Source organism: Zalophus californianus, chromosome X, assembly GCF_009762305.2.
Source record: "Zalophus californianus isolate mZalCal1 chromosome X, mZalCal1.pri.v2, whole genome shotgun sequence".
Classification (NCBI taxonomy): Eukaryota; Metazoa; Chordata; class Mammalia; order Carnivora; family Otariidae; genus Zalophus; species Zalophus californianus.
The window spans coordinates 102012317-102025347 of NC_045612.1; the positions used below are offsets into that span (position 1 = coordinate 102012317).

General features: G+C 36.0%; 1 protein-coding gene across 2 annotated transcripts in view; it reads left to right on the top strand.

The window, feature by feature from the left end:
- DMD (dystrophin) overlaps positions 1-13031 on the top strand; it is a 2214577-nt gene that overhangs the window by 1412692 nt on the left and 788854 nt on the right. For both annotated transcript variants that reach the window (XM_027607979.2, XM_027607980.2), the window contains exons 46-47: positions 8407-8554; positions 10744-10893. In XM_027607979.2, the coding sequence (XP_027463780.1) occupies positions 8407-8554; positions 10744-10893 (298 nt within the window). The remainder of the gene's footprint in view (positions 1-8406; positions 8555-10743; positions 10894-13031) is intronic.

Sequence of the window (13031 nt, forward strand, 5' to 3'; positions counted from 1 at the left end):
ACTTAATTATTTATAATGCACGGATGAGTCCCAGATACACTCCAAATGCACTGTAAATACAGAAAATTTAACAGATTCATACCGGAAAGACAGTAATTCTTCATAAAATAATTTATTGATTTGATGGAATCCCTATCAAAATCTCCAGTGAGATTTATTCTGTAATTTGACCAAATGATACTCATATTACATAAATTAGAAGAGCTAAAGTAAGAGAGGTTAACCTACCCGAAATTAAGCCTCCTTTAAAGCTACAGTGCTTGCAGTAGTGCATTACTGTCAAAAAATCTATAGTAGATCAGTAAACAGAACCTCATTACATATGAAACACAAAATGAGGAAATAACCACAAATCAGTAGAGAATAGATTGTGCTGGGGAAAAATAATCAATTTCTCAAAAACCCTTCAAGGTCAGAAACTTAGCTATATAAATTTAAGATGGATTAAGTTTTTATTTGTTGTAAATGGAAGTATAATGATCCAAAATAATATAAAGGTGAATATTTAAACAACTGTAGGACGTTCACAATTTTCAGAGTAGTATCAATGAAAGAAATCACAAAGAAAGTGATAACATTTTATTTAGAAACAAAAATATAAAAATTCAAAAGGTAAAATGGAAACTAGAAAAATATTCTCAATATTTTTTTAATTTTTATTTTTTATCAAACTGGATAACATGAAAAGGACTTTTACAAACAAAACACAGGAAAAATAGGCAACAGACACAGCAGACAATTGATAGTAGAAGCAAATGACAAATAGACACAAATACACAAATTTTGTCAACTTTACTATTAATAAAAAACAGAAAAAACATCCATGACAAACTATTTTTCTTCTATCAAGCATATAAATCATAATGTGCTGTAGTGGTAAATGGGTGTTGAGACAAGTGTTTTATAACTATTGGTAGAAGGGCATGAGTGTTCCCGTTACCAGCTTTGCAAAGAAATGTAGCAATGTGTATCGAAATCCTTAGTGTTCTTATTGTGTACTTTTCTTCCTTAGTCTAAGGAAATTAGCAGACACGTAAGCCAAAATGTATAAACAAATGTATTTTTATAGAATTATTTATTATGATGAAAAATAGGAACCAAACTAAATGTCTAATAATAAAAGAATGGTAAAATATGGTGTATCTACATATGGGTTATTACTCAGATCAGAAAAATCAATTTTTCAAAGAATAATTAATGACCTAAGGAAATACAGTAGAATATTAAATTTGGAAAATTGGTACACAATGTTTATAGAGTTTGATAGCAATTAAATATATAAATCTCAATGAAAATGAGTAAGTACATTTTCCCTCTTTTTCTTGGCTGAATATTCCTGAAAGAAAAATACATGCAAGTAATTGAGACATGTTTGAAGTGGAGACTGGAGATACTTGCTTTTAGAATTTTATTCTAGGTTTGAGGTGCTCTTTTTTTTTTTCGGTTTGATATTACTCTCTCTTGCTCTTTAAGCTTTTGTTTGTTAGGTTTTGGATTTTTTTTCTCTTGCTGATATGGTCAACTTCTAGATGAAGGCTGAGAAAAGCTTTACCCATCTGTTTTACAAATGTAATCTGATTTTAGCAAAGTTTTAGTTAACTAAAATGAGAAAAAAGAAATGGTAGGACTGGGCGCCTGGGTGGCTCAGTTGGTTAAGCGACTGCCTTCGGCTCAGGTCATGATCCTGGAGTCCCGGGATCGAGTCCCGCATCGGGCTCCCTGCTCAGCGGGGAGTCTGCTTCTCCCTCTGACCCTCTTCCCTCTCGTGCTCTCTATCTCTCATTCTCTCTCTCTCTCTAATAAATAAATAAATTCTTAAAAAAAAAAAAACATTAGAATTTAAAAAAAAAAAAAGAAATGGTAGGACTAAGGTTGCTCTAAGCATCTGGGACACTGCAAGATGATGGAGCCAAATTCTAAAGGAGACAAAGATTTGTGAAGGGAGGAAGCAAGGGAAGAAGGATGGAGAGATGGATGGATGGAAGGAAGGGAGGGAGGAAGGAAGGAAGAGAAGAAGGAAGGAAGGATGGATGGAAGGAAGGGAGGGAGGGAGGAGGAAGGAGAGAAAGGAAAAAAGAAAAATGATGAGGTAGACTGACACACACTCTTGAAACCTAGACCCAAGAATTTGAACCACCTTAGAACTTTAAAACAAATAAAGGATGTCTATAATGGAATTTTTCCTCTTTAAGAATTTCTTCTCAGTCCAGAGTCTGTGGGAAAATGGTTCTCTTCCACATTCTAAAGCAAGCTGCCAGCAATTGACACCAGCCACTTCCCCGTAGGGTTTAATAAGAAGTGACAGCAGTACTATGTTTACTACCGGTGACTTCAACCTCCTCTGCACCTTGTGTCCCAGTCCATGGCATAGCTTTGTAGGGAGTGCAGTTTTTCTCATGAGGCTCAGCTTCCTCCCTTCTCCCCTTTCATTTCTCTGAAGTCAAAGGTAGGGGCTTCAGGATCATCACTGAAAACCAGTATGTGGACTGCACGAAGGGAGAACCATGTTCTCCTTCAGCTGAGTGTTTGTTGAGGTGAAGAACTCATTCACCGGCCCCTGTAGCTTTTGGAGGGGCCAGAAGAACACTCTAGGCATTCCTCTGGCTTTCCACATCGAAGAAGGGAACGTGGGGGATGAGCAGGAGCCACAGGTTGCTCATACATAAGGAATCAATGAATAGCTGTGAAATGGACTTTTTCTTTAATTTTTCCATTTAAATAAGCACAAGGGAGAATTGCTAATCATTAATCTGAAAATAAAGAATGGACTCAGAAGATGCCAAATATGAAGAGTAAATTATTAATGCAAAAATTAGTTTACCATGTTTTATCCACCAACATCTTGCTGAGGACTCTGAAGTCTATATTTCCAGCTCTTTAAGCTCCAGATCTCTTTTTTCTACTAGTAATTTCCCCCTAAATATCTGATGCAATTCAGTGTACTCTCAGCTGGAGTAAATACTGTCTACTCAGCTAGATAAGGTGGAAAGCACTCATAGACCAGATGTAGTGGTCAGGTGAAGAGCACAGACTCTGGACCCAGATGACCCAGGACTGAATGCTGGATTGACTACGTAATAGCTGTATGACCTTGGGCAAAATACTAAGCAGGATTTTCTTTCATCTGCAAATGAGGAAAGATGAGTACCATCTCATAGGGGTAATGTGGGGACTTGGTACTTGATTCAGTGGATACCACGTAGTAATTGCTCAACGATTACTAGCCACTAATACCAGTCTGTCTTCTTTTATCCACAAGTCCTGTTGAATCTTCTCCTACATTTTTCATGTATCCTGTCTTACCCTTTTCCTCTGTTAGGCCTTGATGACTTGTACCTTCGTTACTTTATGCCTGTCCTTTTATGAGAATCTCATACTTGATTCCTCAGTCTCTTGTCATACCACCTGTGCCTACATCCATTTTCCACAGGATAGCCAGAGTGAGCTTTGGATGAAATCTGGCCCTACTAAAAACCTTTAAGTCGTTCATCACCTACAGATTAAAACAAAACATTCTAGGTACTTCATAATCCATCGGCTAGCCACCTCACCAGCTTTATCTCCTGACCCTCCCTGTATAGATCTTGAATACTTTGCTAACCAGTAATGTCAACATTAGGCATTAATGTCCGCATCCTTACTTTTCGTGTACAAGAGGGGCCAAAATATTCGTCATTGGCAAAAACTCATGTAATCAAATATTAATTCCCATGGAAAGTAATGCCAAATCTTTATTGACTCTGTTAATGGAAAATGAGCTCAAGCATCAGGCAGATAATGCCGATAATAATATCCATTCATAATTATAAGTTAAAGATAACAGTAAACTGTTATTATATTATGAATTTTTTTAAAAAATCCTGAACCAACCAGCCACTTGGTAGCAGCCAAAAGAACCTGAGTCACTATGTCAGCACTGGGAAGTTGTGCAAATGAACTAAATTTCATCCATTTTTTTTTTTTATCTTCCTCACCTCATTCAGTCCCATGTTATTAATTCTTGTTCTGTTTTTTTATGTTGTTAATCACCATACATTACATCATTAGTTTTTTATGTACTGTTCCATGATTCATTGTTTGTGTATTACACCCAGTGCTCCATTCAGTACGTGCCCTCTTTAATACCCATCACCAGGCTAACCCATCCCCCACCCCCTCCCCTCTAGAACCGTCAGTTTGTTTCTCAGAGTCCATCGTCTCTCATGGTTCGTCTCCCCCTCTGATTACCTCCCCTTCATTTTTCCCTTCCTGCTATCTTCTTTTTTTTTTTTTAACAGGTATTATTTGTTTCAGAGGTACAGGTCTGTGATTCAACAGTCTTACACAATTCACAGTGCTCACCATAGCACATACCCTCCCCAATGTCAATTTCATCCATTCTAACCACGTTTTATCACATTAAAATCACTGAAACCAGGATGGGTTTTACAATCTCTGCTGGCCAGACCATATGTGGTTTGGAAGAAAATCCAAGAAACAGTGGTGGAGCCCTCTTAAGAAATCATCCTCTGATAGGGTGTGGGTAAAGACAGAGGTCAATTACTCTGAAGGGAAAAGTGATATAGGAGAGGCAAGTTCTAAATATGAGAAAGTTTTAGGACTACCTCATCGGTTTTTCACTTATATTTTACTTTTCATGTGTATGCAAGAGGACTATATGACAAAAATATAAAGAAATCTAAAAGAACAACTTCTTAATTGAAGGAAAGCCTTCAAACGAAAAACGTCATAGTTTAATCAGCACCATGACTTTTCCAATTCATGCCTGGAAGAACTTAGGATGGTCTTATATGACCTGCAACTGAAGGTGTCTTCAGTTTGGTGAAATATTGTCATACACATTGGCGGGTAAATTAGACCATGTTTCAGAATCAGTATTACAAAGAATGGGAAAGATTCTTTTAAGTTTTTATTTAAATTCTAATTAGTTAACAACTAGTGTAATATTAGTTTCAGGTGTGCAGTATAGTGATTCAACACTTCCATACATCACCCGGTGCTCATGAGGACAGGTGCACTTTTTAGTCCCCGTTACCTATCGGTATTATAAAGACTAGGAAGGGTTCTTTTAAAATAGGAATGCATGTAAAATGGAAAAGAATGATGGCAGAATTCATTCGTTAATGTAACAGTTACTGATTTAGCATCTAATCTGTGCCAAACATTGTTCCAGGAGCAAGGGTTACAGCAATAAATAAAAATCTTTGCTGTCAGGAAGTTTAATTTCATGTGTGTGAGAAAGACGTCCTATAAAATAACCAAATTATAGTGTTTGTTACATTTAGGAACTAGAAAGATAAAAAGAGAGAAAGGATAGACATTTGGGAGGAGAAATGTAATCTTCAGTAGGTTCATCAGGGAAGACCTGCAGAAGGTGAGGGAGCCAGCCATGTTTAATATTTGAGGGAAGGACATTGTCAGCAGAAAAATACAGCAAGTACAGAGACTCAGAAGCGGGAACCCATGTAGTATATTTGAGGAGCACAGCAAGGAAGACAGAGGGTCTCAAGAAAGATAAGAGAAATACAGAGTAGATGGAAATGAGGTCAGAGAAGTAAGGAGATTGGGGATCAGCAGATTTCCTAGATCAGTGCTGGTCAATAGAAAAATAAGGTGAGCCACATGTGTAATTGAAATTTATATAGTTGCCACATCTTCTTTTAAAGAAGTGGGAACAGATGAAATGAGTATATCACTTAACCCAATATATTAAACATATTATTTCAACCTGTACATCATATAGAAAGTATTAATGAAAAAAGTATTAATGAGATGTTTTCCATTCTTTTCTTTAAAATAATTTTCTGGGGGCATCTGGGTGCCTCAGTTAGTTAAACGACTGTCTTCGGCTCAGCTTATGATCCTGGAGTCCCAGGATCGAGTCCCGCATCGGGCTCCCTGCTCAGCGGGGAGTCTGCTTCTCCCTCTGACCCTCCCCGCCCCTTGTGCACTCTCTCTCTCTCTCATTCTCTTTCTCTCTCAAATAAAATCTTTAAAAAAAAAGTTTTCTGTTTTACAGCAGTTGTAGGTTCTCAGCAAACTTGAGTAGAAGGTTCAGATAGAACAATTTTTTTGTACTAAGTCTTTGAAATCTGGTGTATATTGTACACTTAAAGCACATCTCAATTCCCCTTACAGCATTTCAGGTGCTTAGTAGCCACATGGGAAGGTATCTACTATATTGGACAGCACAGATCTGGACCCTCACAGAACACTGTAATGACTTTGGCTTTGCTGTGAATAAATTGGGAGGCAATAGAAGAGTTTTTACTGCAACAGTGACATAATATGCCTTAGGTTTCCATAGGATCCTGGAATATGACTTGAGTTTTCATAGGGTCTGCTTTGTTAGGAATAGAGAGAGAAGAGAATGTCTCCTCGCATGCCCTAGAACAGACTTTGGACAAACTCTCATCAAAGAGCAAAACTGAATATAGGCAAGCATAAATTCAATAAGTGGACCTGGTTTGGGGAAAGACTGTAATAGTAGTTCTTTCAACACCCTGTCTTTGCACAGGCTATAAATGAGACAGGCTGTGTCTTATTCCTACACGTGGGGATCTCTTGTTTCCTCTCATGGACTGTGAGGTCATCAAGGCAAGGCACACAACATATCTATCTTTAATACTAATGCCCAGTAGCCTTGCTACTGGTTAGTAAGTAAGTAAGTTAGTAAGACCCTGATAAATATTTTTTAAATTGAAACCAAAAAAAACATGTAAACATCCCCAAAATGGAAACCACCCAAATGTCCACCAACAGAGATATATATTTAAACAATTCAATACTCTAAAGCCAGGAGATTAAACAAATTAAGCTATATACCACATGGTTGGTTATTGTAAGCATTATGTTGAGTGAAAGAGACAAGACACAGAAGAGTATATAGCATATCATTCCATATACTCAGTGTTCAATATAGGCAACATAATCGAGGTTGACAGGATACTGGTTATACTTGGAGGTAGTGACTGCAAGGGACAAGAGGGGCCTCTGGGCTTCTGATAACATTCTATTTTTTCTGGTCATTTGTACACTTTTTAAAAATATCTTGAGCTGGCGCCTGGGTGGCTCAGTCGTTAAGCATCTGCCTTCGGCTCAGGTCATGGTCCCAGGGTCCTGGGATCGAGCCCCGCATCGGGCTCCCTGCTCTGCTCAGCGGGAAGCCTGCTTCTCCCTCTCCCACTCCCCCTGCTTATGTTCCTGCTCTCACTATCTCTCTGTCAAATAAATAAATAAAATCTTTAAAAAAAATATCTTGAGCTACACAGCAGTCATAGTTTTACTTTCCTATATATACAGTCATATGTATGAATATATATGTTGTGTATATATATGTGTGCGTACCTATGTATGTGTATATATATATAAGCTTTGTACTTATGTATGTGTATATATATTCAATTGAAAGCTTACATACTTTCCTACATATATTTATGTAGAAAAGTACACCTATGTATATGTATGTCTGTGTGTGTGTGCGTGTGTGTTTGTGTATTCAATTAAAAGCTTACATACAGGAGATATATCTCTCTCAAAAAACAACAAAACAAAACATTATAAATTATCTGAGGTGCAGGCCATTTTGTTCAACTGTGTTATGATTCAACATGTAAGAATAAATGTATGGCTAATTGAAAAACATACAGTATATATATTTTTATAAGTGAAAACTTCCATTAGTACAGCATATGTGATGTATTTTAACTCAGTTTTCCACTTTCCTCAAGAAAGACTGTGAATCATAATTTGGAAAACATTTTAACATGTAAAAACTTAAGTGTTCTTTTTATTCCCTTGCTTTTACTTTTATTCTACAACTTCCCAGAAAGGTGTATTTTATTTAAGCATTTTAGAGCATGCAACTTCATGCTACGTACTTATTCTAGTGCAGTGGCTCTCACCCCAGGGCAATTTTGCTCCCAAGGGGATATTTGGTAGTGCCTTAAGACATCTTTGCTTGTCAGAGTTGAGGGAGGGATATGCTACTGGCATGGAATGGAGGAAGGCCAGGGATACTGCTAAGCCTCCTACAAAGCGGAGAACAGCCCCTCACAACTAAGAGTTATTGAACCCGGAATGTCAGTAGTGCTGAGGTTGAAAAACACTGCTCTCATTTAATAACATAATGTTGGAATTTTAAAATTAGAAGTTTTTTTCTTTGCCAGTTTTAACCTCTTACATTTAAGAAGTGTTGGAGATACTGAGGTCGCTCTGTTCAAAGTAAATGAATTTTCTTTAAAAAATTGTGTATTGTTAACATCTTTTAAATTTCTTATGTTCTTGAAAGTGTTACCACAGTTTTTTTTTTGTTTGTTTCTGAGTTTTCTTAAAAAAAAAAAAAAAGGAAGAAAGAAAAGTTTGAGAAATATGTTGTTTATAACAGTTTTATTCTTATTTCTCCAGGCTAGAGGAACAAAAGAATATCTTGTTAGAATTTCAAAGAGATGTAAATGAATTTGTTTTATGGTTGGAGGAAGCAGATAACGTTGCTAGTATTCCACTTGAACCTGGAAATGAGCAGCAGCTAAAAGAAAAACTTGAACAAGTCAAGGTAATTTTGTTTTCTAAAAACCCACAGGGCCTACTTGTATAAAGAGTATATGAATCTATTTTTTAAGGTATTTAATCTCTGATTTCCATTAGGTTATTGATAGTTCCTCACTAGATTTCCTCAAAACTTTATATTGTTTTAACCCAGTGTTTCCCAGCAAGTATTTTTTTTTTGTAAAAAGTACGTGTGTGTGTGTGTGTGTGTGTGTGTGTGTGTGTGTGTGTGTGTGTGTGTGTGTAAAATCCATGGCAGTATTTTGGAAACTAATTTGAAATTGATCTTAGATATATTGGAGAATTTTACAACTCCAAATTATTTCAGAAACTGGAGGGACTTTATAGAAATGAATTCCATTTCTTAGGATCTTAATTGCCAAATCAATCTCATTATTTCAGCCTCTAATTAGAGGTGTTCGATTAGCCTGAATCGGAGTGGTTGGGGGTGCATGGTGTTGGTTTACATTCTATACTGGTTGAATAGACATCCAGCCTTTTCAAGTGGCTTTTCATGCCTTCCTACTGCGATGTCTGCTTATTACTGATTATCTCACCTGGCTGACTGACGTGCACTGATTGTGTAGTTGGATTAACTTTCCTGGTTTTAGTTTTAGGAAAGAAACTTATTTGGATCTGTTTTACTATAATTCTTGAAACAAAGTTGAAAAGGAAGGGGAAATTAACATTTAAATCGTCCTCTATTATGTGCTAAGTATTAGATGCACTTACATCTGCTATTTAATCTTCGTATAAAACTTTCAAAATGGTTGCTTGCTGTTATCCTCATTTTACAAGGTCATACAATCAAAGGGAAATGGAATTGCTCCTTTATCAATGATTCAGTTGGTTTGTACATGCAAATTAGACTCCCATGTCAACCACTTTATTTCTGTGAAACAAGAAATTTGTACCTGAACAGAGGATAAAGTATAAAAATAAAATTAATGCTTAGTTCAGTAAACAGATATTGAGTACCTACTCTATGTCTGATATGGCAAAAAAAAAAAAAAAAGCACCAAGTTTTGAATCTATAGTTCATTTGAAGATGGGTATGTCATAGAAAAATGAACTCAGTCTGTTCTTGAAAATTAATCTTTCCTAAATGTATCGAGTGTATATATAGCAATATAATTGATAACTCATTTAAGAGACATGTTTAATGGTACTTATTAATATATATGCGCTGATTTTCTATTTTCTTTAGACAGTCTAGATCAGCACTGTCCAACAGAACTTTCTGTAATGGTGGTAATGCTCTTATTGTCTATTGCAGTAGCCACGAGCTGTGTATGCCTTTTGAGTACTTGAAAGGTAGTGTGACCGGGGAACTGACTTTTTTATGTTATTGAAATTTAATTAATTTAAACTTAAGTAGCCTCATGTGGCTCGTGATACTATATTGGACACTGTAGCTCTAGATGACACAAATAAATAAAGGACAGTTATTAACAACCATGGTGGTTTTGTAGGTCTTGGGAAAGGGCATTCGTAATGGAAGACTGAATGAATAAAAGAAATGCAGGGATGTGGAGGAGTCCAAAATAGGGTTCATTAATGAAATTGCCCAAGTTGGAATCACAGCTCCGTTGCTTACTATTTTTGTGTCCTTGGAGCTGGTACTTCACCTCTCTGTCGGGATTTAATCTCTCTGTCTCAGCTTCCTTCTGTATAAGAGGAAGATAATAGGATCTACCTATAGAATTATATTATCTTAGTTAATTTTTATATAATATGTGATGAGGTTAACCCAGCGCCTGGTACCTGGTATGGTCTCAATGTTAGTTAGCTCCCAATATGATAATGCAATTTCTTACTCAGTAGTAAATTATAGCATGGATGCTTAATACCTGAGAGGATCACGAATTTACCCAGATTGCTCTATTTCTGACAGAGATGTGTTTTCAGAGTCTTAACAATGCTTGGGGTGTTAATTTTTGGAGCTCATGATACGACGTGATTCTTTTTTTCTTGAAAAGAATCTCCCAGGGATACAATATATAGGTTTATCTCCTTGGGAGTGGGTGCTCCAGTCCATCAGTTCTGTGCTCTGTGGAAAGCCATTGGTATTTGAGGTACCAGCCAGCCTTCAGTCAAGTTGCTTCGTTTTGATAGACTAATCAATAGAGACAAAGACAAGATAGTTGGAATTGTGCTGTAATTCATTTCAAACGTTGTTGCATTTGTCTGTTTCAGTTACTAGCGGAAGAGTTGCCCCTGCGCCAGGGAATTCTAAAACAATTAAATGAAACTGGAGGAACAGTGCTTGTAAGTGCTCCCATAAGCCCAGAAGAGCAAGATAAACTTGAAAATAAGCTCAAGCAGACAAATCTTCAGTGGATAAAGGTTAGACGTTAACCATCTCTGCTGTCACATGTGTTAAATGTTGCCAATGTTTGTATTTGTTTTGTTTCGAGGGTGTTTTATTGCTGGGGTTGGGGGAGGGGAACTGGTGTGTGGATTGGTGTGTTTTTTAATCTGACCATTTGATTTGGCTCCGTGATTCATTATGGATGGCAAGAATGGTGATGGTGGATGGCAGTACATTAATGACCAAATGACAAAATATATATACCATTGTTACTTTGCATGAGTTATGCTAAAGAATTAGACTGGAAAAGGGATGAAATAATTTCATTGTTCAGGTGTATACTGACGGTATTTAACTCAGATGGAGATGGTCTGCTTCAAGTATTATAAATCAAAATTACTTATCCTTACTTATGGTATAGACTTAATCAGTGATTGATGCAAAAGGTGTTTTATGTATTTGTTTGTTTATTTAGTTACTTAGTTGCTTAGTCACCTAACTTGTGAGTCTTTGTCTTTCTACCTTGGCTACTTTATAAATCTAATATTTTTAAATATTTATCAAATTAATACATACTTATTCTTTAAAACCAGTGGCACATATGAATATATCATGAAAACAACATCAGTCTATCAAAAGGTAATTCTTTTCCCACTGTACTCCTGTGGCAACGTTGTCATAAATCACGTGAACATACATCTGAATCTGCTCCTGCATCCTTTATTCTCTTCCATTTTACTGTGTCTGTCCTTCAGCTATTACCACACTGGCTTAATAAGAATGATTTTTTAATAGCTTTACTGACACATAATTCATATACCATACAATGTACCCATTTTAAAGTGTATAATTCAATGATTTGGGTGTATTTTTGTTTACATTGTGGTAAAAAGGATATAACATAAAATTTGTCATTTTCATGATTTTTAAGTGTACAATTCAGTATCATGTACTACATTCACAATGTGCAACCATGACCGTTATCTCTGTGCGAAACATTTTCATCCCTCCAAACAGAAATTCTGTAATCATCAAGCAGTAACTCCACATCCTGCTACCCACCCACACAATCTCTAATCTACTGTCTCTATGAATTTGCTTGTTCTAGAAGTTCATAAAAGTAGACTGATAATCTATCTGTCCCTTTGTGTGTAAATTATTTCACTTAGCGGAATGTTTTCAAGGTTCATCCATGCTGTAGCAGGTATCAGAATGTGATTCCTTTTTATAGCTGAGTAATGTTCCATTGTATGCATATATGCAATTGTTTTGTTTAAATTTGGGGGATCTGCTCATCTAAACCCTCCGTCTTTGTTCTTCTTAGTCCACACTTTCTTTGCTAGTTTTGGTTCATTGATTTAGCAAATAAATTTTAGAACTGACTTGTCATTTCACTGAAGCCTGTCAGGGTAGTGATTGGAATTGTGTTGAATTTGTAGATCAGTTAACATCTTTACAATATTGAGCCCTCTAATGTGTGAAAATGACATATCCCTTCATTTATTTAAGTCTTCTTGAATGCTTTTCTCACCATATTTTGCAGTGTTCCATCCAGAGGACCTGTATATCTTTTATTAGACTTCATCCCTGAATTTGACATTTTGATCCTATTTAATAAATGGAATTCATTTTGAATTTTTTCTCTTTATTGTTGGTATATAAAAATATAATGGATTTTTGTGTATTATACATTCATTGTCCTCGCTAAATTCACTTATTAATATTAATAGTTTTCAGAATCTTTTGCATTTTTTATGTGCACAGTTGTATCATCAAACAAAGGTAGTTTCTCTCTTTTCAATCCTTCGAATTTTATTTTATTTTTTGCATAGACTGGGGCTTCCAATACAATGTTTAATAGAAGTGGCAATAATGAGAAACTTTGACTCATTTCCTGTCTCAGGTGGAAAACTTTCAATAATTTATCATTAAATATTATGTTTATCATAGGACATTTTTAGGTTCTTTTAATCAAATTAAGGAATTTCTCCTTCTCAGTTCATGTTTTTGTTTTGAACAGGTATTGAATATATTCAAATGGTTTTTCTGTGTTTATTGAGCATATGATTTTTCTCCTTTGTGTGAATGCGGTAAACTACAGCCATTGGTTCCGGAGTGTGAAACGACTCTGGGATTCCTTAAAGAAATCATACTGGTCATGATGTCTTGTACT